Source organism: Bos grunniens, chromosome 8 (assembly GCF_055505025.1).
Source record: "Bos grunniens cultivar Pamir isolate PY7600 chromosome 8, Bosgru_T2T1.0, whole genome shotgun sequence".
Taxonomy (NCBI): Eukaryota; Metazoa; Chordata; class Mammalia; order Artiodactyla; family Bovidae; genus Bos; species Bos grunniens.
In genome coordinates this window covers 61,872,628-61,900,442 of record NC_141172.1, presented here as the reverse complement: position 1 = coordinate 61,900,442, position 27,815 = coordinate 61,872,628, and the positions used below count along the sequence as shown (strand labels likewise).

At 52.1% G+C, this 27,815-nt stretch overlaps 1 protein-coding gene across 7 annotated transcripts in view; it reads left to right on the top strand.

The window, feature by feature from the left end:
- TBC1D2 (TBC1 domain family member 2) overlaps positions 1–24,085 on the top strand; it is a 43,028-nt gene extending 18,943 nt beyond the window's left edge. For 6 of the 7 annotated variants that reach the window (XM_086416045.1, XM_086416042.1, XM_086416043.1 and 3 more), the window contains 8 exons: positions 6,671–7,045; positions 11,605–11,715; positions 13,352–13,545; positions 14,905–15,381; positions 19,700–19,820; positions 21,960–22,145; positions 22,871–22,992; positions 23,560–24,085. In XM_086416045.1, the coding sequence (XP_086272171.1) occupies positions 6,980–7,045; positions 11,605–11,715; positions 13,352–13,545; positions 14,905–15,381; positions 19,700–19,820; positions 21,960–22,145; positions 22,871–22,992; positions 23,560–23,767 (1,485 nt within the window). In that variant the 5' untranslated portion in view covers positions 6,671–6,979 and the 3' untranslated portion in view covers positions 23,768–24,085. Of the gene's footprint in view, positions 1–6,670; positions 7,046–9,482; positions 9,774–11,604; positions 11,716–13,351; positions 13,546–14,904; positions 15,382–19,699; positions 19,821–21,959; positions 22,146–22,870; positions 22,993–23,559 lie in introns of those variants that run through there. The other variant, XM_086416046.1, reaches the window with a different exon arrangement.
- The last annotated feature ends 3,730 nt before the right edge of the window (positions 24,086–27,815 follow it).

Below are 27,815 nucleotides of genomic sequence, written 5' to 3'. Positions count from 1 at the left end.
CTAGCAGTTAAAAGAAAGAGCTACATGGTCGTTGTAGAAAACAGGTCACACACATACACAGATGTGCAAATCCTTCAAAAATCCTACCAGCCAGAGAGTAAATCAGGTTCACATCTGGCAGTGACCTCATGAAGTAGTCAGGGTCACGTGGCAGAGCAGCAGAATGCACAGAATTCTGTGCATCTTCTCCCTTCTTTCTAGGAAGTGTGGGTGGCCTTTCCTCTTAGGGTGTTGTTGCTGCTGCTGCTGCTAAGTCGCTTCAGTCATGTCCGATTCTGTGCGACCCCATAGACGGCAGCCCACCAGGCCCCAGCATCCCTGGGATTCTCCAGGCAAGAACACGGGAGTGGGTTGCCACTTCCTCCTCCAATGCATGAAAGTGAAAAGTGAAAGTGAAGTCGCTCAGTCCTGTCCGACTCTTAGAGACCCCATGGACTGCAGCCCACCAGGCTCCTCCGTCCATGGGATTCTCCAGGCAGGAGCACTGGAGTGGGGTGCCATCGCTTTCTTGTCAAGTGAAGAAGCCCTGGGAGACCTAGTGGTTGCCCCTAGTGGTTGTGCAACCCTGGAGGATTCTTCGTTCTTCACTAAATGAGGCCAGCTCTTGGACATTAGTAAGGGCCACCTAGGCTGTTGACAGCTCCCCTACAGTCAGCCTGAAAACATCAGGGAGAAGTTGTTCAAGCATTAGAGAATCTGGACTTTCTTACTCGTGCACTTTCTTGGGACAGAGAGTGGGAAGAGACTGTCTTGGGACTGAGCTTTTGCCTCAGGGAATGAGTGAATTGCCTGCTCTCTGACCCATCATTTCCCAAATGCACTTCAGTCTAGTGGGCAATTCAACGCACAGACCTTTAAATAAGACGGTCCTGGCCCTGAGCAAGTTCCCTAACCTCTCTCAGTCTCCACTTCCTCCTCTATAAATGGAGCTATCATCAAATAGGGCTATCATCATGTTTTACTGAAAAGGTCTGTGTCAAGACTCACAAAACTCAGTACCTGGCAGCCAGCAGCTGCCCCAGACATGCAGGTGTGGTCATCTTGGCTGTGACTTCGGCATTCTGTGCCCTCCCTGTTGACTCCTTCCCGCACACACCCCGAGGGCCTCTGAGAATTCTGCTTGTGGGCCAGAGGCTGTCCTTACCTTTATTCCACATTTGGAACAGGGGCCCCAGTTTTACCAACTGGGGTTTTGCCCGCAACCCAAATACCAAAACCAAAGAGAGGAAGGAGAAGAGGTAGACTCTTGACCCAGAGATGAGACAGAGGAGGCTGGCACCATCTTGGGGTGCCCAGTGGTACCCTAGGCACTCAGAAATGCTGGTCAGAGAGCAGCTCTCCATCTGAGACCATCTAAGTCTAATGCTTCAGCTGCAGAAAGAGTCCACTGGACTTCTGGGCCTGGCGCCAACAGATACCTGCTTGTGTCTCTTCAGTGGGAAGATACACCTTCCTGCCTTAGGCTGTAAAAGGACCCAGGAACTGGGGGTCTTGTCCTGGCTCAATCAGCCAGGCAGACACTGCCAATAGTAAAGAGCTTGTATCTCAAGCTCTGTTGGCTGCTCTGGAGGGCACAGAGGCACTCTGGGGACTCCACTGCCCGGAACATGGAGAAAACGTGAGCACAGGTCACTGCTGGCGTGCAGGCTGGTGCCCTCCATGCGCTGTCCTCCTTAACTTACAGCAGTTATCCTCGCCTTTCCTGACAGACACCAGAGTCCTGGGAGGTTCTGCATGCCCGTGCCCTCCTGGGCAGCAAACCAGGGATCAGGCTCTGGAGTCTGCCTCCAGAGCTTCTGCCCTTTTCACTGCACCCTGTTCAAGGGGCTCGGAGGAGGTGGGTGACTTGCTCATGGTCACACAGCTGGAAGAGCCAGGCCTTGGGCACTGGTATCCTTCCCCAAGTCCAGGACTCCTCACAGCCCAGCCGCCTCCTCTCTAGTCTCACAGGATAGCCCCATGTCTATGGGGGCCAGTGGTTCCCTAACCTCTCTCAGTCTCCACTTCCTCCTCTATAAATGGAGCTATCATCAAATAGGGCTATCATCATGTTTTACTGAAAAGGTCTGTGTCAAGACTCAAGTCTGTGTCAAGACTGCCTAACACCACAACTGCTCTTCAGGAGAAATGAATGCACTTCCTGTGATTCCAATACCCATGAGGCCATTACCCATCCTAGGCCCCTGCAGTGCTGGCCCCAGAGGAGATCTGGACTCTGGGAGGTGTCCAGAGTTTACCAGGCAGCTTTGGCCCAGTGAATCAGGCTTTTAGAGTCAACAGCCTTGCACCCAACCTGAAGGCTGTCTGCTCCAGCAGATGGAAGGCTGGCCTTTGTGGTAATGTTGGCCATCTGTTGGCTTCTAAGCAGGATGAACTCCTCCTGGGCCCTGCCTGTGGCCAGCTTAGTGCACTCAGGATTACTTGGTGAAGGTGTGTAAATCGCTTAGGACACTTGGTTGGAGCAAAGTGCAAGCTCTCACTTCCCAGAACTGCAGACAGAGACTTAAGAATACAGGTCCTGGGGTCACAGAGGGAGGGTTGAGAGGGCGCCCTCAGCACTGAAAGATTGAAAGGGGTATTTCAGCATGGGGAAGGACGCTTGCCACACTTTCTCTGTCATCCTTTTGGTGCCTCTTGGTGGCATAGGACCATTATCTATTTTACACACGAGAAAGCTGAGGTTCCATTTTCTGAAACACGCACATTAGGTCCACCTTCATGGACCTGGAATGGGAACCCAGGGCTCCTTCACCTGCTCACAGCTGGCCCTGAGCCCCTTAGGGGTAAGAGGATGCCCAGTCCAGTGCTCTTCCCACAAGCACTGTTGGACCCACCCACCTTGATTTTAGTGAGTGGTGAAGATATCAACTCGTTCATAAGATAAATGATTTATTGACTTTTAAAATACTTACTAAAATGACAACTTGTTACCCATTGTTAAAATCTAAGGTGGGCCAAACAATGATTCGATTAAGAAATATTAGAAGTATCACTGAGCCAGCTCTTCTAAGCCTCAGTCCTAAGGCCTTGCTGGGGATTGTGGGAACTGGAAACAAGCCAGGTGTCCATCCTCGGGGATGGGATGAAGGGTATCGTGTGCTCCATACAAGGAATACTCTTGAACTGTTGCAAATGCGTGTTGTTCGATAATGACTGACCTGGAGAGCTGCTTTCACATGTTGTAAGGACAAAAGCAGCTTCAAAATGGGATGTTCTAGCTTTGCTTTTTGTTTTTTGTATTTCTATTTGATGTATATATGTGTTTTGGTGACTGCCTTGTTTCACCTGGCATAAAGTCCTCAAAGGTCATCCATGTTGTAACATGTAATAGGATTTCCTTCATTTTTAAGAGCGAACAATATTCCATCGTATGCCACATTTCATTTATCCATGCACCATCAATAGACACTTGGGTTGTTTCCACCTCTTGGGTTTTGTGAATAATGCTGCTATGAATATGGGTTATTTCTATTTTTAAAGAAATCAAAAGAAGCATTTCTATGCAAAACCCATTAATTACACATCATGGAGAAGTCAAAGGTCTTAGGACTGGAGTTGGGAGCCCTCTGCTCTAGCTGCAGTTTCCCCACTCGGGATCCACCAGGTCCCTTTAGTTCTCTGCTTCCTTGAGCTTCAGTCTCCCCATGGGACAGTGGGGTGACTGGCCCAGGTGGTCTCCCGGGGCCGGCCAGCCTCCAGGTTTCCCAAATCCATGATCCATTCCTGCTTCTCCTTTCACTTGCTGCTCTGGCTCCACTATCTCTGGGTCCCTTTCTTCCTGTCTCATTCTGGTGCCCATATCCTGGGATGAGAGGACAGACTCCTGGCCTGGTGTTTTGGTCTTGGATTTTGAGAGCCAGATGTGGGAAGGGGGAGACAGCTGATGGAAAGAAATGGGCCTCAGAGTTGACTCTGCCACCCTGGGGGACAGATACCCACCCAATTCTGAGGCTAGGGCAAGTCCAAACAGTGGCCTGTGTGGGGTTAATTCACCAGGCAGTTAGCCAGGGTAGCCTCCAAATCTCCGCTGAAGCAGAAAATGGTCTGGGCTTCTCAGTCACCGGCAGCCACAGGAATGCTAATCTCTCTTTGCACAGCCCTGCGGAGCTGAGTTCTAAAAATTCCTAACATTCCGGTTTGGTTTTCAACCGCCCTCCCCACCCACCTCCCCTCCACACCCAGGACCTGCAGCTGCATACCTGTTCTTTCACTCCACTGAGCCTTTGCGTAAGCAGTTGGCTCAGCCCCATCTGCAAAGTCCTCCCAATCCTCAGCTCCCTCCATCTGCCCCATGTCTCCCACCTGCTGCTTGACCATCTCTGGCCCTCCTCATTCTTCAGAATCAGTTTAAGCTGCTCCACCTTTCTATGAAGTGTACTGGTCACCCCGCCCCCTGGCACCCCGCCTCCACCCCAGACGAAAGTCATTGCCCACTGCCCTGTGCCCCGACAGACACCCCTGCTTCCGTCTCTCGCAGTAAATCACTCCACAGCAGTGGTTCACCTTTGCTTCCATCAGCCTCTGTGGCCCTTGAGGGTGGGAATGGTGACTGGTCCCTCTCTGGGTCCCAGGGCCTGGCATGGGGCCTGGCACTGAGTGAGCACTTGATACAGGTTAGATGGATGGATAGAAGAGAAAGAACCAGAAAAGGGACAGTCACTAGTACCAAGGTTTCAGAAGTTGTATGCTAACTTGGTCTTATCATTAGCTTCTCAAATGAAGTTATGATTTGGGGCAGTTCTCCTCCAAAATGGAATTGTTCTTAGCAAACCACGCTATCCAGCCAATCATTTATTTAAATGCTTTGGCATACATACAGTTAAGGTGTCTCCAGGGAACCACATTTTTCCAGATGAGACTGGCAGGGAGCATGGCAGTGTGACCTAAAGACCCCACCTGCAGGTCTGAGGTTCACATGAGACTGGCTGCTGAGCTGCCTGATTTCTGATACCCTGGTCCTGGCCCCAGATGAATTCATATCCCTGCTTTGGGGCAGAACAGGTCCCCAGTGCTGGGAAGGTTGGAAGCTCAAAGGCACAGGGAATCAAACCTTGAATGCTCAGTGTACTTGAATGAATCAGGTGGCCCTGCGAAGAACTAAATCGAGGTCTGTTGCTTCTGAACTCCCTGCTGCTTCCTTGCACCAGCCTCACAGGCATCGTTTGGTAGGCAGAGGCGTGGACACAGATGGATTGAATGAAGCCCCAGGTGTTGTGGCTTGGTGTGAGGATTGCCAGCACGTTTTCTCTCTAATGCCGCCTCAACTCGATTGGTAGTGACTGCATGGATGCCATGTTCAGAAGGATTCTGAGGCCTCAGCTAGGGTTAGCAGGAAGGAATACTGAGATTGATTATGAACGTCTGGCTCAGGAGTGAGAGGGAAGAGCCATGCCACACCGCTGCCACTCCACCTTCAATACTGACCAAGCACAGGCAGCTCAGTGGCTGAATGACTTGGGATTAAATTCCACTCTGCTGGGCCTCCGTTTGTTCATTTCTGAAACAGACATGTATAGGGTATGGGCAGAAGCCTTAAAGTATTATAAAGCTTAAAGCCTTAAAGCCTATAACATATTGGAAGTTAATTTCTCTCTGACATTGAAGAATCCAGAGTGAAGTGCACAGTTCTGAGCTGGCAGGACAACTGTGTCATCTTCAATATGCAAGTTCTGCTTGTGAGCCTAACGTGGCTACTTCAGTTCTTGCCATTTCCCAGGCAGAAGGAAAGGGAACTGGGCCAGGGCAGTGTGTGTGCAGTGGTTTGGAAGGTATGACCCAGAAGCTACCCACAGCATTTCTCATATCCCATTTAGGCAGAATAATCACTTGACCACATCTAGCTGTGAGCTTGGCTGGGCGATGTAATCCTTTGCTGGGGATCCATGTGTCTAACTAAAACTCTCTTTTTTATTAATATTTATTAATTTTTTTGATGGCTTCCCTGGTGGCTCAGACGGTAAAGAATATGCCTTCAGTGTGGGAGACTCAGGTTTGATCCCTGGGTTGGGAAGATCTCCTGGAGAAGGGAATGGCAACCCACTCCAGTATTCCTACCTGGGGTTGCAAAGAGTCGGACATGACTGAGCACACACACACACGTACATTAATTTTTTTCACTTGGCTGTGCCACATCGTAGTGGCAGCTTGCAGGATCTTGGATCTTTGTTGTGGCTTGCTGGATCTTTAGCTGCAGCTTGCAGGATCTAGTTCCCTGACCAGGGATCAAACCTGCATTGGGAGCTCAGAGTCTTGGCCACTGCACCAGCAGGGAAGTCCCTAAAGCTCTTTTAAACAGAAAGAGAGAATGTGGGTGCTAGAATGAGATATCCCAGGAGATGATGGTCTTCTCAGGTGGTTCTAGTAGTAAAGAACCCGCCTGCCAGTGCAGGAGATATAAAAGACACAGGTTCGATCCCTGTGTCAGGATGATCCCCTGGAGGAGGGCACGGCAACCCACTCCAGTACTCTTGCCTGGAGAATCCCATGGACTGAGGAGCCTGGCAGGCTACAGTCCAGAGTCGGACACGACTGAAGCGACTTGGCATGCATGCAGGAGATGATACCCACCACCTCCCAGGGCTTGTAGGAGAACTGATGACAGCATTCGCCTTGCCTCTGGCACCTCACAGGCCTTCCCTGAGTTTCTGGGCGCTTCTCCTTTCCCACGCAGGAGCTGGTGAAGATCCTGCACAAGGCGCTAGAGGCAGCCCAGCAGGAGAAGAGGGTGTCCAGCGCATACCTGGCAGCGGCCCAGGACAAGGACCGGCTGGAGCTGGTGCGTCACAAAGTGCGGCAGATTGCGGAGCTGGGCCGGCGGGTGGAGGCCCTGGAGCGGGAGCGGGAGAGCCTGGCGCAGACAGCAAGCCTGCGGGAGCAGGAAATACGGGAACTGCAGCAGCACGTGCAGCTGCTCCTGGACAAGAATCAGGCCAAGCAGCAGGTCATCTGCAAGCTCTCTGAGAAGGTCACCCAGGACTTCATGAAGGCCCCAGAGGAGGCTGACAGGGACTTCCTGAGCCAACAGGAGAAGATGGAGCACCTAAAGGTAGGTAGGAAAAAAAAAAAAAAGGTAGGTAGGGGCCCTGGGCCCTTGGGGAGGACACTGGTCTTGACCCCAGGGGTTTTCTAGGTAGAACTGGGGTGATCCTTAATCTGGACAATTCATATTTGAAACAGATGTTGGTGGAAGCATTGCTGCACACTCCCTCACTTTCTTATCCAGAGTACCCAATGCAGCTTGACGTTTTCATGATACCCTAAGCTGAAAAGTGTACGTATCTCTAAATTATCAGAGTAGAGATGGAAAAGCCCAAGTTGGAGTCAGAACTCCTAAGCACTCTGGGGCCGGCCTGGTCAGCTTCCTTCAGTGCCACATTGATGTCCTTGGAAGCCACCGAGGTGCCCAGTGGCCCTCTTCAGCAGTCCTGCACACAAGTGGTGACCTGTGCTGCTGTGACTTGGTCTTGATGACAATAATAATCGGTACCCCTACATACAGATTGTTGATGGTGAGGTGTCCACCATCCTAAGTGCCCTTTCTACATCACTTCATTTAGTCCTCGAACCAGCCCTGGAAGGCAGCCACTTATGTGCTCCCCACTACAGAGGAGGATGCCAGGGCTGTGAAAGGTGAAGTTGCTTGCCCAGGGCTGTGTGTGGAGGAAGTGAGGGAAGCCCTGGGCTCCAGCTCCCTTCTCTGACCATTCTGTCTGCTTTGCTGCCTTCCCAGTGCTTCTAGCCACCACTGTCATCCCTTTCTCACCCTCGTGCAGGCTGTGGCTCTCACCCATCTCCCAGGGACCAGTTACCGCTCAGGAGGTGAGGACTTTATTAAAGGTGTGATGCCTGCCACAGGCTGCAACCTCCTCCCTGGAGGGTGGTGACAGGAGCTGGGAACAGGTGCTTTCAGCCCCCACCATCCCTACAGGCAGCCATATAGCCCCAGTCAGTCCTGCCCCAACCCTGGCACTCACAGCCACATAAATATACTTCGGATTACTGTGGGAATCCCAAACCGCTATATCAAAGAACTACTATTGGTGGGGGTCGTGGGGGCGGGGGAAAGGAAAAAAAAGATAAAGAAATGCAGGAGCTTTTGAGAAACCAGTGGGCAGTGTGGTGCAATAGCCACTCCCCAAGCTCTGAAGTCAGGCAGACTGCCTCTTGCTAGCTGTGTGACCTTGGGCAAATTATCTCGCCTTTATATTACACGGCCTACCCAGTCCTAGTTGTTAGAAGGATAAAAGATGACACGAAACCCAAATTTCTTTCCCTTTCTTTTTCAGCAGGAAAAAGCACATAAGTAGTCTCTGAACCTTTTCCCTTATTTGGTCTAAAATCAGAAATTCTTTTGAGTTCAAAAGGAAAACAAAATCTTTCAAATGCAGATGCAGCTAGGTTGTTAGAAAGCTCTGAAGTGAAAGTTGCTTAGTCGTGTCCAACTCTTTTTGACCCCATGGACTATACAGTCCATGGAATTCTCCAGGCCAGAATATTGGGGTGGGTAGCCTTTCCCTTCTCCAGGGCATCTTCCCAAACCAAGGATCAAACCCAGGTCTCCCGACCTGCAGGTGGATTCTTTACCAGCTGAGTCATAAGGGAAGCCCTGAGTCCCTCACAAAGTGGTGAAGATTGCTTCCATCAGATTGCTTTCCTACTCTGCTCCGCCTGCTAAGTGTCTTTCTCCTTTCTGTGCCATTCTGCTGGAACCCACTGTTGAAGACCCAGTGAAGCAGCATGGGGGTGAGAGAAATGGACTTGCGCAAGCATGGACTCACCTAGGAGACTGAATGTGCCCCTGAATTTGCATGTCCAGGAGTTTGTCAGTGAGCTCAGAGATGAAGAGACTCTGGGTACAATTCACATCACCCATGCTTACATTGACAGCTGCTCCCCCGAGGTTGTTAGAAAGCCATCAGTCCTTCAGCTGACACCATGGAGGTGTTTTGTGCTAGAAAGAGTTGTACGTACTAGACTCCCTTACTTTTAGCCTTTGGGTCTTTGATCCAGGAGAAAATAGAAAATCCATCAAAACTCCACTGTTTGTAGGTTTAGGGACAGAACGTGTTCACATCTCCTGCTTGCCCTTGTGATTGAGGACACTCAACTTTGAGGAAATTGCCCCCTGTTGTCCAAACTGTCAGTGTGAGAACAGAATCATTGACCTCTTGAATACAGAGCTTGGCTGGCAGGGCCAGCCACGTCCTGGAGAGGAGGAAGCACTGATCCAGGGTCACACAGCAGAAGTGGCAGCCAGACCCTGGCTCTCCCCATGTCCCATCTGCTCCCTCCCCACTAGCACCAGGGCCGCTCTACGTGCCGTTTTCCAAAGAGGGTTCCCGGCTCCCTCGTCCCTGTGAGAGCAGGCGGGTAGACGCTTCTTCCTTGTCCCCTCTCTCCAGTTGTGTTTTTCTCATTTACTTTCCTGGTGACAGTCACATGGCTTTTCTCTTCTCTGAGGTTTCTCTTTTTCCTTCCTACAGTTCTGAGCCAAGAAGAACACTCAGGGTAGGGCAGTGAGTGGACGGGAAGGCACTGCCCGGACGCCACCCCTGGACGCCACCAGGCCCACAGCTGCTCCACGGGGCACTTGTCCCTGCCCTCCTTGTCTGGGCTGCAAGCAGGGCACCCTGTGCAACACGTCCCAAGCCTTGGAGAGCCCCTGGACGTGAACTGGAGCTTCTGGGCTGGGAGGGATCTAATGGAGAGGGTCAGGATGGCCTGTCAGCTGTGTGCAAGTGACCCATCCCCGTTGTTGAAGTGCCACAGGCAAGGTGTGCTTAACCAGGGCCTGTTCTTAACCAGGGCCTGAAAGAGATGGGTGGCATTTCAGGGGGTTCTGAGGAGCTCCAGTACCATAGTCTTTTATGTCTCAGCACAGAAAGAATTCAACGAGATGCATAGTGATAGATAAGGAGTGATCTGTTGAAATAGGACATTTGTGAGGCTTACAAGAGGCCAGGTGAGAGAGTGCCATGCTCAAGAGCTTACTGGGCTACAGTTTTATAATCAAAAGAAAAGTAGGGACAGGGAGAAGACCTTCTTTGTCTTTCTTGAGTAGACATCCTGCTTCCATCATCAGCTTCTCCAAGTTGAGCAGGGGAGTTTTCTTGTCCTTCCATGGTCAAGCTAGGGCCACAAATTATTGTTTTTTATGTGTGCAGAGAACTGTCCTAACTTACTGAGCTCACTGGGCAGGATGTGGTCTCAGGCCACCATTGTTTTATTACCTGGGGGCGTGTCTAGTGCTTCTAGTGCATGGGTTGGTTGCTAAGCAAGCCGGCTTGGTTTTGTGGTTAAGCAAACCTTCTTTTTCAAGTAATCATTAACTTACAAGGGTCTGCTATGATTTTTCTATTTATAATCCCTAGTGAGGTTTGCTATTTTTTTGATTTATTTATTTTTAATTGAAGGATGATTGTTTTACAATATTGGTTTGATTTCTGCCATACATCAGTATGAATCAGCCATAGGTGTACATATGTCCCCTCCTTGTTAAAGCTCCCACCCTTTCCCACCTCTCTAGGTTGTTACAGAGCCCCAGTGTGAGTTCCCTGAGTTATGAATTATTTAATCACCTACTTCTGCCCTTCACTCTGCCCCTATCAGTCTGATCTAGTCACACCTGCAGCAGTCTCTCACACTCACCTACAGCCAGCCCAGTACAATTTTTTGAATGCAAGAGAAAGGGATTGAGTTTCAGCTAGTAAATGCCCTGGAATCACGTGAGCATGTGTTGTCCACTGCTTCTGCAGAATCCTTCCAAGCAGAATAAAGATGGAGCCATGGCTGTGGTGGCTGTGGTCACTCTTTCAGGCTCCTGCTTGACCCTCCTCAGGGGGGGTCAGCTTCTCCTTGCCCCAGACAGGAGGATTCATGCTCCCTCCACTGGACAGCTTGCAAAAAGGAGAACTCTAGGCTTAGAGATAGGCCTCACAGATTTATTCATAAGAGAGACAAACCAAAAACATCTAGGGCTCAAATGAAAAAACAGCAACAGGAGAAGGATTATATCTAAGTTATGGTAAATTCATAGAATAGTCATCTATGACTATCAGATCATGTCATCTATGACTTCATAGAATAGTCATCAGACGTCAAAAATCATCTTTAGGAAGCTTCTGTAGAAACACAGAAAAATATTTACAAAGTGACACTAAGTAAAAAATTTTCACCCAAAATTGCTCAATATGATCACCAATGTGTGACAAAATATGTTTATTTAAAAAACAAACACTACTGGAATGGTTGCTGTTTTGCTCCTTGTAGCTCACTTAGTCTCCAGCTGCCAAGTGAGTTTGTTGAAACTTGCCCCTTTTACAGAAGAGGAAGCAGAGTCAGAGTGACTCAGTGGGCCTCCCGTCCAGGAAATCAGAGCCAGGATTTGAACTCTAGGCTTAATGCTTTCTCTAACATATCACACTGGTATCAAGATTAGAGAAGGGGACTATCAATATTTTTTTTTTATTTCAGAGTTCCTTTTCTGTTTGCCAATAGTGGGAATTATTGGAAATTTCTGAAGGAAGTGTTGGCAGCACATCTGAAAGTGAGGACCAGGGAGATGATTCTGGTGCAGCCCATTAAATGCTTTGCTCTCTTCTTCAGGATGACATGGAAGCATACCGGACCCAGAACCACTTTCTCAACTCTGAGATCCACCAGGTCACAAAAATCTGGAGGAAAGTGGCTGAGAAGGAGAAGGCCCTCCTGATGAAGGTGAGGGCCAGGAGCCCAGGTCTGGCCATCTCTGTCTCTAGCCACCCTTCCAGTCCACTCACCCTCTCACCACTGTCTCACTCTCTCCTCTTGACCTGACTGCTCACCCTCCAGACTGTGCCCTTTGTGAACTTCATCCACATGTCAGAGATCTGTGCTCTGCTGACTGCAGCTTCTGATCACAGGGGTGAGAGGAAGAGGCAGGCAGCCACTGTTGTCCTACCTCCCCACTTTGTAGCAAGCCCTGGCCCCCCTCTAAAGTAACTGCCCAGGGATTTAAAGGGCCAGCACCCTCCCCCCTAACCCCCTGCCAACTTCATACTTCTCTTTTCCCCCTTTTGGGAGCCAGGTATTAACTATATATTCCAAAACAACTGCAGATGTGGGGGAAATTAGAAAGTGACCACACATGCCCAGGGAAAGGTGCAGAAAAGACCTAAGAACTTAAGTTTATACCTTATTGTTTATCCTTGAGGTATAAACAATCAAAAACAGGAAACCCTAGAGTAAGAGGGAGAACCTGATTCCCCGAGTTACCACTGTCAGTTTTAATAATACAGCGGCTAGTTATTTTACAGGCAAAAGCAAGTTTATTCAGGACTAACCAGAGGAATTACAACTTGGGATCCATGAACTGTGGTGAACCGCAGGCAAATTCAAGGAACAGGGAAGGGAAACTTGCTTTTTATAGGGAAAAGGGAAGGGTTAGGAAGGACTGTGATAACCAGAAAGTCCACTAGCGGTGTGGAGGCTTCTCATTGTTTGGACTGCTGAAGTCTCTGCTTTTCCTGCTGGAGAATGAAGTGGAGGCACCTTCCCATCAGAGATGTAGGTGTACACTTCTTCCTGCTTGGAGCAGTTAGTGTTGCAGGGGACAGGACCTGAGAGGTCCCCAAACAGGCCTGACTGGACTCTTTTCTTCGCTGAGCTTTCTTTAATTAATTCCACCCCACCTTATTAGGTTCAGATGTTCCATTTTCAACAAAATATCATGAGGCATACAAAGAAACAGGAAGATATGGGGGCAGGCAGATGGGGGATGTGCACTGTGTGCCCCACGAGGTGGGAGAGACGTGGTGTGCTGGAGGAACAGGAAAAGCCCCCCGGGTGACATTAGAAGGCACAAGGGCAGTGTCCAGAGCTCCATGTCCATCCCCTGGGCACTGCTCGGGTATATCCCTTACAGGGAGCTTGCTATGGGCCAAGTGCCCTGCAAGGGCTTTGGCTCATCTGAGTCACACAAGAATTCTGAGGCAGACACTATTATCCCCAATGTTCAGATGAAGACATTAAAGCACAGAGAGGTTAAGAAATTTTGCTGTAGGTCACCCAGCCTGTAGTGGCTGAACAGGATGGGACTGCAGGCCACGCAAGAGCCTGTGCTGCCCCTGCCCACTTCGCCCCTCTTGTTTCTGAATCTAGCTCCAGCCCTGGGCCTGGTTCTCTAGCCTGGAGCCCTTTCTGCCTTACTGTAAACTCTTGCATTCGGGGCTCCTCTCCTTTTCTTCATATGAATGGCTGGGGTCGGGGGAATGGAAGATGAGAGCTGGAAGGGCTGGACTGCCTAAAGCTGTTCAGGCCTCTGGCCCAAGCCCAACCAGGTGGCCTGACCACCCCCGACCTCTGCCTCCCACAGTGCGCCTACCTCCAAGCCCAGAACTGTCGGGTGGAGAGCAAGTACCTGGCAGGGCTGCGGAGGCTGCAGGAGGCCTTGGGGGTGGAGGCCGGCGAGTGCTCGGAGCTCCTGAGGCAGCTCATCCAGGAGGCACTGCAGTGGGAAGCCAGCGAGGCCTCGGCCGACAGCGTCGTGCTCAGCCCCAGCACCATCAGGTGAGCCCGGAGCAGGGCTGGGTCTGCAGGCCCCGGGTGCTGCCAGCCACCCTGCTGCCAGTGCTGCTGACCGTGTGAGCGCTGCCCATCCCTTACCTCCTTGTACCTTCAGACGGATGAGCATGTGGTTGGGACGAACCCCATTTTATAGCCAAGAGGTGCGGCCGGCCCCTGCCCAAGGCCACACGCACACTAGTGTAGCCGCCATGGGCCTGCCTCCCGAGTTCTGTTTTTTCCCGCTGCCCCAGACTGTCTCCCAGAGGTGTTTGTCAGAGAGGGGAGGAGGGGACACAAGCCACCTGCCTCCTCTGAGCCAAGCCTTTGCTGAGGACGGTGGACCCGGGCAGTTAAATAAAACAGAATGGGCTGTGGCTGGGGTCAAAGGTCCCTAGAGGCTGGGTAGTCCAGTGGCCAGCAACTAGGCTTTGGAGCCGGACTTGACTTTTTTACTGTGTAACCTTGGACAAGTCACTTTACCTTTCTGAGCCTCCTACTCAGCCTCCCTAAGACGTAGGCTGAGATCACCAGCTTCACAGGATCATGAGGATTAAATGAGATAGCACAGGCAGAGCATATAATAGGGGCAAATGAATGCTGACTGCTGAAAGGCTGTGCGGAATGGGTCTCCACTGCTCAGTCCTGCATGTTGTTGGTGCTGCCTGCTCCCCATCTGGCCTTGGGCTTCCTGGCTGCGGAAGTGTGGCTGTCCAATGGTAGTACAGGCCTCCTAGGGCCTAAGGCTTCATGGAGTAATAAGAGGGTTCTTTTTTCTTTTTTTAATACTTATTTGTTTGGCTGCATCAGGTCTTACTTGCAGCATGCAGGATCTTTGTTGCGTTATGCAGGATCTTGCATTGTGTCGCACAGACTCTAGTTGTAACACACATGCCCCAGAGGGCACAGGCTTCATTAGCCACAGCGTATAGGCTTAGTTGTTCCACAGCCTGTGGGATCTTAGTTTCCCAAGCAGGGATTGAACCCACGTCCCCTGCATTATAAGGCATGTTCTTAACCACTGGACCACCAGGGAAGTCCCGAGGGTCCTTTATATTTGCGCAGAATGAATGAGCATATCTCTTTTAGCACTTGCTATGTACCAGGCACTGTCTAGTCTAGCCCCTAGCAGTTTACATCTGAGGATCTCACTGGGTCTTCATGAGGCAGTGCAAGAGCCCCTGCCTGTACCCACTGTACAGAGCAAACTGAGGTCCAGAGCACTGAAGTGACCTGCCCGGAGCCACATGGCCAACCTACAATAAAGCCCCGCAGGCTCCCTGCCCAGGCCCCACCCTCTCCTCACTGCCCCTTATCTGGGGAAGGGCCTTGCAAAGTGTTGCTGACATGGACTTTTGCTGGCAGTGAGTATGACGAGTACGGCTTCCTGACGGTGCCCAACTACGAGGTGGAGGACCTGAGGCTGCTGGCCAAGATCCAGGCACTGGAAGTGCACTCCCACCACCTGCTGGCCCACGAGGCCGTGGAGCGGCCACTGCGGGAGCGCTGGGCCACCCTGGGCGAGCTGGCCCCCTCGGCAGAACTGAAGCAGCTGCTGCGGGCGGGCGTGCCCCACGAGCACCGGCCGCGTGTTTGGAGGTGGCTGATCCGCCTCCGAGTCCAGCACCTGCAGGCCCCCGGCTGCTACCAGGCGCTGCTGAGCCGGGGCCAGGCCTGCAAGCACTCTGCTGCCCGCCAGATTGAGCTGGACCTGAACCGGACCTTCCCCAATAACAAGCACTTCACCTGTCCCACCTCCAGCTTCCCTGACAAGCTCCGCCGGGTGCTGCTGGCCTTCTCCTGGCAGAACCCCACCATTGGCTACTGCCAGGGCCTAAACAGGTAAGCTATGCAGCCTCGACCTTCCAGGGCACCTCTCTGTCCCTTTGGAGCCACCCAAGAAGCCAGGGAGGTCAACCAGATGGGCACAAGCAGGTGAAAGATCACACTGAAAATAGAGTTGGGTCAGAGCCCCGGCTCCTCGTCCCATGCCCTCCCCTGTGACGTGTCCACAGGGTGGTGCCGCTCCCACAGAGAGCACACGAGAGGGCCACTGGGGTCGTGTAGCCCACTGCCTGGGTCAGGGATCATTGCTTTAAACAAAATCCACTTGGAGGAGCCCAAGGAAAAGAGAATTTGTAAATGTGACAGAGGAGGCTCCCGAAAGTTGGGAAAGGAAGTAGGGCTGGGGGCAGACGGTCATTGCAAGCCGAGGCAACTGCTGTCTCTAGTGGGGCCACAGCACAACCCCAGGGGGTCCCATTCGTGCCATATTCCAAGGAGATGCTGTTCCCTGAGACTGTACAGCCCTCTGTGGAGGTCTCTGACCTCTCATAATACATGGCTGCTTCCTTCTCTCTCAGCAGACCAATCTCACTGTCATTCTGTGGATATTTCCGGCCCATCAGGACTGTCAGAATAGCGATCTTAGCCCCTGAGTCAAGGCTTTCAGCAACCCACTTGTTGACACCCTCATGTTGTAGGCCTAAATTCCCAAAGGAAGGAGTCTGGCCCAGCCTGGATTCATTTTTACTTCTGGTTCAACAGCAGGAGACAAGGGATGGTAGGGGGGAGCTGGGATGGGGTGACTTGGTAGGGCTGGGACTCTGGCCCAACTCTGTCTTCAACATGTCTTTTCGACTGCTTGTCCCCATCTGTTTGACCTCTCTGACTTCTTGGGAGGCTCGAAAGAGACAGAGAAGTGCCTTTCCAGTATTATGGGGAGCTCTCAAGGCTGCCCCCGTAGAGGTGGCCTAATCTCAAATATATCCCAAAGCAAGTTTTGGTTCAACTTAATTTAAACACATATATACTCAGACAAAATTTACATAAGCCATTCATATAGAAGCTCTTTTTTCAGAATAGGAAGTATATGGCATTTACTTAACACAGAATAAGTATTCAGAGTGTCCCTACTCAAATTGGAATGGTTCCCAAACGTAGCTGTTTTTAATACCTTTTCCCAGCTCAAACTGGGTGAAACTGAGCATTTGTTGTTTAGTTGCTAAGTCACGTCCCACTCTTTGCGACCCAGTGGACTGTAGCCCACCAGGCTCCTCTGTGCATGGGATTTTCCAGGCAAGAATACTGGAATGGGTTGCCATTTCCTTTTCCATGGGATCTTCTCGACCCAGGAATTGAACCTACATTTCCTGCATTGGCAAGCGAATTCTTTACCACTGAGCCATCAGGGAAGCCCTATACATGTACAGTTTCTGGGAATTCAGAGTTAAACCTGAACAGTAATGCCTCTCAGTCTATGCCTCTTTGGAAACTTGTTCAGATTTCACACTACTCTAAACATCTGCTATAGGGGATGTCCGTAGAAATTTATACATTTATTCATTCAGCAGCTGAGCAGAAACGTGCACACTTATCTGTTTGAACATGTTAAAATTCAGAAAGGACAAAACTTCTGAATCCTCTTTAAGATGAGATTTGAAGGGAACTGAAAGCTATGAGATTAGTATGAATGGTTTGTACATTTCACGCAAAGATCAGGTAGGAGCTAAGACTTAAGGAGAGCCTCCTGGATGCCAGGTACATACCTGATGTCATCTAATCCTCAGGAAAGCCCAGCTGACACAACAGAGTGTCTGAGAAGCTAAGGAACCTGACCTGGGCCTCACTATGCATAGGGGCTAAGCCAACTGCTAACCCTGGTCTCCAGCCCCCAGACCTGCTCCTTCCTACCGTGTGCCCACACACTCACAATGGGAGCTATGGTGGAGAGTGTGCTGAGAGCACTCAGAAACTTTTTTCCCTGATCAGATATAACTTTTTTGAGAGCAAGAATGGGGTTAGCCACCTATGAGCTTTGGAGTCTAATCTATGCTGAAGGAGCAGGGGGAAATTCCCATAGCAAGACAGTGTCTGGAGGTAAGCCTTGTGGAAGGCTTGTAGAAGGAAAGAAGCTTCTCCCGGAGTGGGAAGAGGCTGCACAAAGGCTGCTGAGGGCTGTAGAGGAGCAGCTGAGGTATTTCTTTACTTCTTTCTTTGAATGCTGTATTTATTGGCATTTAGGCAGATATTCATACTATTGCTTTAAATAGAAGGTTATTTGTACAGTCCATGGGATCCCAAAGAGTCAGGCATGACTGAGCACGTGCGCACACACACACACATGCACACACACGCGTGCGCACACACACGCGTGCGCACACACACGCGCGCACACACACACATTTGTAATACAGCCTGTTGAAATGCGGAGAGTGCACTGTATTCTTTCAAAGGCCCTTCAAACCCAGCCCCTTTCACTTGTCTGAGTGCTGCCGTCCAGTGGCAGCCATTAGAACTGCATGTGTGGTGTCTCAAGAGGACAGAACCTGCTTTTATGCAGCAAACCCAGCCTGTTTAGAGCAAGGCAGATATCATAGTAATGATTTAATACTAATTCAGAGCAAAATTTTAAAATTCATTTCTCTCTAACATATAAGTAGAGTTATTTAAAGTATTAATAGTTTTTTCTTTCCCACATCACCCTCCTTTGCAGACCTTCTCAAGCCTGAATGTATTCAGCCTGGAGTCTGGCTGTAGCCCCAAGAGGTTGATAGGCCCCTAGTGAATGCCAGCAGCCTCTCATCACTGACCATTTTTTCCCCACCGGTTTTAAGTGTACAACTCAATGATCTGGAGTAAATTCACGGAGTTGTATAGCTATCACCACAATTCAACTTTAGAGCATTTCCATCACCCCTAAAAGACATCTTGTACCAATTCGCAGTCACTCTCCATTCCCACTTGCAGCCCTGGACAACGACAAACCTTCCTTCTGTTTCTGTGAGCGCTCTTGTGGACATTTCATATACCAGTCATATGCTGTGTGGTCATTTGCATCAAGCTTCTTCCCCTTAGCCTGTTCTTGAGGTTCATCCTTGTCAGAGCATATGTTTTGTTCTTTTTTTACTGAGCTACATCCCACTGCATGGATGTGCCATACTTTGAGTATCCACTAACCAGCTGATGGGCATTTGGATTGTTTCTACCTTTTGGCTATTATGAATAATGCCATGAACATTCCTGGGCAATATATTCTCAGATTCACCCTGGGGACTTCCCTGGTGATCCAGTGGTTAAGACTCTGTGCTTCCACCGCAGGGGACACAGTTTCAGTCCCTGGTCAGGAACTAAAATCCTGAAGGCTGTTTGGCACAGCCAAAAAGAAAAAAAAAGGATGCACCCTGGATGAAATCTGCCAGGGAAGGAGAGAAAATAGTGCTTCTTCCAGGCAGACATCCCTGCTCAGCCCTGTGGGGTTTTCTTCTTTTTTATCCATGATCTCTAGAGTGTCGTGATAAGTCTGGGGGAGAGGGGAAGCAAAGGAGAAAAGGAACTCTGAGTACTGAGCGCCTGGTAGGTGCCAGACAGTGAGCAAGATGCTGTGTGTCTGTCTCCTTCACGTCTCACAGGCCTGGGAGGGAAATATTGTTAACCCCACTTGACAGGTAATGAGAATGAGGCTGAGAGAGACTAACACACTTGCCAAGGTCTCAAAGCCCGTGAATATTAAGATGAGGGCAGCTAAACTTTATAAAGAGATCTCACTGCATGTTAGCCACCGTGCATGCATGCTAAGTCACTTCAGTTGCGTCAGACTCTTTGCAACCCCATGGACTACAGCCCGCCAGGCTCCTCTGTCCACGGAATTCTCCAGGCAAGAATACTGGGGTGGGTTGCTATGCCCTCCTCCAGGGGATCTTCCCAACCCAAGGATCGAACCCGCGTCTCATGTCTGCCACGTTGGCAGGTGGGTTCTTTACCACTAGCGCCACTTGGGAAGCCCATTAGGCACTGTGCTAGGCAGTTAGCGTGTATTTACTCCGTTCGTCCTTGAAACAGTCCTGTGATTATTATGAGGCTGAGGCTCAGAGAGGTTAAGGACCTTGCTCACAGTCACCCAGCAAGGAAGCTACAGGACCAGCATTCATACCCAGGCAACAGGACTCCAGAGGCCCTGCTCTAAGATGATCCCCATCACTCCATAAATCCCCTAGGTAGTCCTCTTCAAAAGCACGTTCATCTCGCCCCAGTTTCCAGGAACACCAGCCTGGTTAGGGAGTGTGGTGGGGAGGACACGCCCCAGGGAGCCACACCTGCCCCGGGCTGCCTGGTTGTAACTGCCGCGGGTCACTCCAGGCCTCCTTTCCTCCCACTCCAGACTGGCGGCCATCGCTCTGCTGGTCCTGGATGAGGAGGAGAGTGCCTTCTGGTGTCTGGTGGCCATTGTGGAGACCATCATGCCAGCTGACTACTACAGCAAGACGCTCTTGGCATCCCAGGTGAGCCAGTCAGGGAGAGGACTGGGGGCCATGCAGGTTGGTGCCACTGAATTGTTCCTAGGAGCCAATGGATCTCTGAAAAGCCAATGAATCTCTGAATCTCCATTTCTCCCTCTGTACAGTGGGCCAGTAAACCCTGCTCTGGGACTGCTGTAATATTCCAGTGAGCTGATGGCCTTGAGAATTGTCAGGGCCCTGCCCACACCATAGGTGGTTGTTACTCCAGGGAGGACATTATGTTATGAGATATCCTAGGGAAGGGAGGACATTATGTTATGAGATATCCTAGGGAAGGGAGGAGGAGGAAATCTAGTGTCACTTGGTGTTTGCCAGCTAAGAGTTTCAAAAGAGAGGTCAGGTAACAAGGAAGCTGGGACTTGGGAGGGCGGGATGACTGGGATGCTTCACATGCTCCCATAATCGCCCACTGAGAAGCACAGCTGCCTGTCTTCTCACAGCCCCTCCGCTGCCCTCTGAGCGCAGGCCAGCCCTGGGGTCAGGCAGAGCTAGGGTCAGAGCCAGCCCCTCGGAAAACAGCCTTGTGCCCTTGGCAGGTGGCATCACCTCTCTGAACCTCAGGCCTGCCTGCTTCCCAATGGGCGTAGCACTGCTTCCTGGGATTGTTGAGAGGTGTAAATGCGAGACCATCTCACACCTCCTCCCTCCAGCCTCTCCCTCCTCACCCCTTGTCCTATTCTCGCTGCATCGGTGCATCTGCCTGATGAAGAGAGGGATGCTACTCAGCGGGAACCTTCTCACTCCCCATCGAAACCTACCGAGCCATTACCTGCACCACCCCCACCCCCCATCCTGTTCCCCTTTCCTCCTTCAAGCACCCGGCACTGTTTTCTCCTCCTGGGTGGAGAGGTGAGGAGAGAGGTCAGGGATGGAGAGGAAGACTTGGGAGTCATCAGGAAATAGGTGGTGAACCAGGTGAGGACTGTGTTCTGCTGTGTGGCAGGGAGGCCCAACTTAGTAGTGCCTTTTTTGGTAGGTTCCAGGGATTCTTTTGATGATGGCTGTTCAGCAGTTGTGATTTTGTTGTTTTCATAAGAAGGGGTGAGTTCACTTCCTTCTACTCCTCCACCTTGAGCTAATCTCTCCTAATAGTGGCTTAAATGGAGGATTATTTTTCACAGATAATGAGAAAGCTAAAGGCTCCTTCTGGCTATCTGTTCTGATCACAGGATGGCCACACCATCTCTGGTCATGTATTTTCTGAAATACAGAAAATTTCAAATGTACAAAAGCAGAGAGAAAGTGTAATGAACCTCCATGTATTCATTACCTAGCTTCAATAATTACCAACACAGGGAGGCTAGTACTATTCTCACCTATACTCACACCATTCCCCCTGCTTTGATGACCTTGCAGTAAATCTCAGACATCATCAGTCCATCCATGCATCCTTCAGCGGGTTCAGTGGCATCTTAGATTTAGTGGGTTACCCTAGGCTTTGAGCGCCACAGTGGACCTGGAGTTCAGGGTGAGGAAGAAGGGAAGAGGGTGTTCACCACAGCTGAGAGCTAAGTCTGGAAGAAGACTGAAACGGGGAGAGGGCTGAGAAACCAGCAGTTCAAAGAAAGAAAGAGCAAGAGGACCCTAAAATGAGCTCATCACTGAGATAGGAGCAGCCACAGAACAACCATATCCTAGGGCAGGGAAGGAGCCAGTGCTGGGAGTGATCAACTAGGTCCAGTGAAACAAGGACGGAGGCATGACAGTGACCACGCTCAGCACCATCACCTCTGGGCCCCACGACCTTGCCCTGAGCATCTTGTGCATCAGACCCAAAATAGGTGCAAAGTCGAGGCTGTGGTATCAACTGATCCAAGCCTCAACTCCATCTTGGCTTGGAGTTCAGGACAAAGGGGCCCAAACTCCACGGGCTAAGAACTTCTGATCTACAGAGACCTCTGCATCAGAGCTCCCAACCTGGAGGGCTACTCACCTATGGAGTGACGTGTCTCCCTGTCAGGCTGGGCACCAGCTCCTCCGGACACTCTGTGCCCCCAGACGGGGCAGGACCCACTGGGAGCAGCCCCAGGGCTGTGTGTGGACCGGCTGGGTGTGAGGGGTAGATGGGAAGCAGACAGCCCCTCCTGCAGGGTAGCACGACAGGTCCTCTCTTGGCTGCAGGTGGACCAGCGGGTGCTACAGGACCTCCTCTTGGAGAAGCTGCCCAGGCTGATGGCCCACCTGGGACAGCGCCACGTGGACCTATCCTTCATCACCTTCAACTGGTTCCTTGTGGTCTTTGCAGACAGTCTCATCAGCAACATCCTCCTCCAGGTCTGGGACGCCTTCCTCTACGAGGGCATCAAGGTAGGGCACCGCAGAGGGTGAGCGGGAGGGTCTTGAGCAAGTCCCTGCCTCCTCTGGGTCTTGATTCTGCCCCTGGATAAAGGGAGGATGGAGCCCACCCAGCGGGGCTCTGGGGGACCTCTCTAGGGAGCCTGGCTTCATCAGCTCAAGTGCTCTGCATCCCTGAGAGGAAGTGGTGCTTCTGCCTCTGAAGACCATCCTAGAGCTGGGAGGATTCCCTTCCTCCGAACAGGGGGCTTCAGCCTGCCCAGAAGGCACATCACTGCTGCCTCCTCCTCCTCCTGTTCAGACCGAGCCCTAGACGGGGCGGCTTCTCCCAGCTCTGCCCTTTTCCTTGCGGAGATCCTGGGCAGGCCCTCCCCTGGCCTCCGCCACGTTTCCCCATGATGGTAGTCCTCACAGTTCACCAAGCACCCTCGGATCCATCTCTCCATGCAACTCCTGCTAGCACCCCATGTAAAGACAGGGTTACCCTCATTAGATCCAACAGGGGCAACACTTTGCCCCGGCTCCCAGGACAGTCAGGCTCCCAATCCCCAGATTGCCAGCTGAGCTCCCCGTGCAGTTTCCAGCCACCCCCGCCTTGGCTTTGCCCCACATGTTTCTTCCAAGCCTCCTGTCTCTGCAGCCTGTCCAGGGCCGTCCACACCGCCTGGGGGTGTAGGTTCTGGGGCTTCCCTGCCCTGGCTCCCTATCCCCACCCTGCACCCCACTCTGCCCCCCAGGTGGTGTTCCGCTATGCCCTGGCCATCTTCAAGTACAACGAGGAGGCACTCCTGAGGCTACAGGATAGCCTGGAAATCTACCAGTACCTGCATTTCTTCACCAAGACCATCTGTGACAGCCGGTGAGACCCGCTCCTCCCCCACCCCTCCACCACCCCCATGAGCGCGACCCCAGGACACAGAGCAGAGCACTGACCCTCCATCACAGCTTAGAAATCTTTAGGGACATCCCACTGCCTCAGAATCTGTCCCCTTAACATGGCACTCAAGGACCCCACGCAGTTTTGTTCTCCTGCCCCCAACACCCATGCCCTAGGATCCTGCCCAACAGAGCTGTCTGAGTTCCCAGGACAGCCTCCGTCTCTGGGCTTCTGGCCCGGCAGGCTCTTCTGCTTAGAATGCCTCCCTGCACTCCCACCAGCACCGTGCTTGTCTCGCCCACCTGTGCTTTTTCCTCAAAACTCAGCTCACAGTCCCCTCCTCCAGGAAGCCTTCCCCGACCAACTTGTTCTTCCAAGGTTAGAGGTCCCTCAGCCCTAAGTTTCTTCCTGCCTCAGTACTTATCACTTCGGGTGGAAACTGTCTTCTCAGTCACTGTTTCCTCTCAGGAAGGGGCCTCGGCTGCCTGAGTGGAGTGAACGCAGGGGTGCCCAGGATGCCCGCTGACTCTGACTCTGCTTTCTCCCCAGGAAGCTGATGCACATTGCCTTCAACGACATGAACCCCTTTCCCATGAAACAGCTGCGCCAGCTGCGGGCAGCCCACCGGGAGCGGCTGGAGGCTGAGCTGAACGAACTGGAGCAGCTCAAGGCCGAGTACCTGGAGACCCGGGCAGCCCAGGGCCCCGCGGTGCCCGAGGGTTCCCCGAGTGAGGATGAGGGGGAGGCAGAGCCCTGACATGGCTGCCTGCCCACCCCAAGCCCTTTCTCACCCTGGGCTGGCAGGCCCAGAGAAGGACGGCCATGCAGCAATATGTGACCCTCAAGTCCCTTCTCCTCTGTGGGACTCAGTCTCCCCATTGAAACGTTGGCTTCTGAAGCCACTGATTGGGTTTTCTCCTCATGAGCACCCCTTCTCACTTCCTCCGCAGAGCACTGTAGCACCCAGACAAGCAAGAGTGCTGTCTTTATAGGGTTAACCTTGAACATTCTCTAAGTTTTATCTGTGTATAACAGTGTAAATACTGGAAATAGTTCACAAGCTCTGGAACCTAAACAGTTCTCAGTAACTGGTTGTTCCTGGGTGGGCCTGGGGCTCCAGGATGTCGCACCACCAGGGCCTTCTCAGCCTAGGACGTCTCTGGCTGCTGTTTCTCATGGTGTCTCTGCAGGGCCAGTCCTGGTTCCCGGAGGAGCTGAGTCCATATGCATTTACAGCTCCCGTCTTTGTGGGCGACAGCGTCTCTCAAATACTGGTTGGCCTTTTGATCCAGTCCCAGTTCCCACCTACCCGTTTCCTGGGCCTTGCACCTGCCCTCTCCTTTCTCCTCACAGCCCATCTTGGGTGTTGGGGAGTTTCTAGGGAAACCCCTGTCCACCACCAAGAAAAACTTGGTGCGGGGATTGAACAGAGAGCCCTGGTTAGCTGGCCAAAGTCTGATCTCCCACCACCAACTTCATAGTCAGGGGCAAGAAGGGTCACCTCTTTGAAAACTGGGTGGTTGGGAGAGAGAGAAAAAGGTGGTGAGACAGACAGAGCCTGCAGCCAGGTCAGGGCTAGCTTGTGCAGAACTCAGCTCCAGTTCTCCTGGGCTCTTCCAGGCCCTTCCTCAGCAGACAGGCTTCCCCCTTCGCCCTCCGTGCAGGGGGTCGAGGCTGCACAAGTGATGTGAGCAGCTCATTCCTCAGCAAAGCCTATGACTGTCTGCCAGACTAGCCTTGGGCTCAGCAATCTTTGCTATGAGGGACTAGGGTAGGGCTTCTCACAGAAAAGCCTCCTGCTCTGATCCAAGGTTCTTTTCGAGGCTTGGGAGGGAGGCCACACCCATTGCTGGGGACAAGGGACAGGCCCTTTTCTCACCCACCAGCGTGAACTTGGCGGGGTTGGCGCACCAGACCCCTTGTTCCCTCCCATCACCACCCCCACCAGCCCCAGGGAGAGGACCCTCAGGGTTCCTTTCCTCCCACATTCATCAGGGCGGCTGTGAACACTACACCAAGGCTTGATGGCCTTTTCATATTTGCCAAACTTATTCGTCTGCTGAGGTCCTTTCACCACCAAACAGTAACTGTGAAGCATGATGGTGGTCTGAGGGCAGCCTGGGGTGGGGGGGTCCTGGCTGCACCCCCAACAGGTTGCAGGCTGTATCCCTCAGGGCCATCACCAGGAAGACTGGGCGGTCTGGCCTCCTGGAACGCCGGGAGGGTTAAAGGAGATGACACTGGTGCTGCGTCTGCTTGCCCGGCAGAGTGAAGCACACAGCCTTGGCAGTGAATGGCCTTTTCATAAAGAAGGCATCACCAGGAAGGCCCTGAGGGCCAGAAAAGGCCCCCGGTTCCAGGAGAGATTGGGTCCAGCTGGTCCCTCTGACTCCAGCCTTTAAAACCAGATTCCCTCCTTGGCAAAAATACAGCACGTGACCCCAGCTCAGACCAGGGCTGCTGGACAACGCACCCCCACCCCTCGCCTCCCGTCTGCCACCCGCCTCTGCTCCCACCTCCCTTTCCTCCTTCCCTCATCCTTCATCTTCACTTGTCTTCCCTCTGCTTCTCTCCCCGCCCGCCCCCACCACACACACATACACACACACACCACGCCCGGGCAAAGAAGTTCTGCCCAAAGTTGAATGTCTGTCCCCTCCTCCTCCTTCACTGGGAGGGGTGGTATTATGCAGCTGACCCAGCACTGTGTCACCTCTGGTTCCTACCTGGCTGCACCACAGTACCACCTGGGTGCTGGGTCAGAGCCTGTTGTGGGGCATGGGTGTTACGGTACAGCGACAGGGTTGGGGACCACAGGCAACGAGGACTGACTAGTGGGGCCTCCGGCCCTGTATCGGGGAGCTGGAGCGAGAGCCAGGAATGTGAACTGCCTGTCCTAGAGCACCCACTCATCCGACAGAGCTCGGTTTACAGATGAGGAGACGGCTCAGAGAGGTTAGCCAACTTGCCCAAAGTCACAAAAGCCACAAGTGTTTAAGCCATGCTTAAGCCTTAGAGGCTGCTAACTGGAAAATCCAGGGAGAGCTCCTCCAAGCTAGAACACCTCCCCCAAGAACCCAGGAGAAAGGGCAAGCTTGGCCTATGGCCTCCTGAGCCGTGAGGGCAAGTGGGGATACCCCAGGCAAAGGAAAATGGGAGGAAGAACCATCTACCTGATAAGGGAGGCTGTAGCAGGGACTGGGGTGGCGGTAGAGGGGGCCGAACTCCGAGAATCTCTGGGGCGGCTGCTGCTCCTTGGGAGCCTGCCCGCCCTCCCTCAGCTCTTCCTGAAAGGCATTTGGGGCCCAGCCCCAGTGTCAGGTTCCTGGCCCCGCACCACAGCTGTCGCCCCCACCATCCCCAGGGATTGTTGCCTTCCTGGCTGGAGGATCTGATCCCTCACAGCCCCACCTCCCTACCCCAGGGGTGGGCCCCCTAGCTCAGAGCATCCCTCTCCCAGACACGAGGCCCCCAGCAATCAGGACACGCTCCATTCTACAGGTGAGGGAAAGGAGTTACCCAGGGAACCTTCCTGGGCAATATCCTAAGAATAAAGGGGCTCCTCAAAACAGCAGGGGGCCACTGTGGAAGATCTAAACCCTCAAGTGGGAGATACATGCTAACTTCTACAGGATGCCTGTGTTCAGGGTGCTCTCCCGCATGTTCGGAACCTCCCCCTAACCCTGATCCTCCCAGGCACAGGTCCCCTCCTTCCTCAGCTCAACCTGCCATGAGCACAGGACCACATGGTACAGAAAGCTCCATTCTGGGCAGATAGGGGAGAACTTGCCACTTTCCCTCACACACATGCAAAAACAGGTTCTGGTCACCCAGAAGACATTTACCTACATGTGGCAGGTTAAATTTTAAAAGAAATTTTGGCCATACCGCACAACATATAGGATCTTAGTTCCCCAACCACCGGTTGAAACTTGCACCCTCTGCCTTCAAAGTACACAGTCTTAACCACTGGACCACCAGCAAAGTCCCAACACACAGCAAATTAAACAAAGGCCATGCTGACACAGGAAGGTGTTGGATTTCTGGCCTATCTCAATCAGCAATAAGGCCCAATAGAAGGTCCTAGCAGATGGACCCAACTTTGGGACCAGACCTATTGTGTGTTTCCTAGCTAGAGACCCCTGGATAGGTCATTCCCGTTCTGGCCTCAGTTTCCCCATGTGTGCAATTCAGATAGTCAGCGGGTGTTGTTGATGTTCAGCTGCCCAGTCATGTCCGACTCTTTGCTACATGGACTGCACCATGCCAGGCCTCCCTGTCCCTCACAAGTTCACATCTATTGCATCCATGATGCCAGCCAGCTATCTTATCCTCTAACACCCTCTCCTTCTGCCCTCAGTCTTTCCCAGCATCAGGGGCTTTTCCAATGAGTCAGCTGTTCACATCAGATGACCAAAATACTGGAGCCTCAGCTTCAGCATCAGTCCTTCTAGCGAGTATTCAGGTTGATTTCCCTTAAGATTGACTGGTTTGCTCTCCTCGCTGCCCAAGGAACTCTCAGGAGTCTTCTCCAGCACCACAATTCGAAGCCATCAATTCTTTGGCGCTCTGCCTTCTTCACAGTTCAGCTCTCACAACTGTACGTGACTACTGGGCACGTAGTCTTCATCAAATGGATCAGCGTTAGGGGGATGGAAGGGGAAGGGGGATAAGCACACCTACACAGCATCTCTAGGAAGAGTCCCAGGGTGTGTCTATTGCAGAGCCCTCCAATGGCCTCCCCACTGGTCATATGTCCAGGCCCCCCCAGAAAGGTCCCTGTCAACCTGCCTGTCCCCAAACGT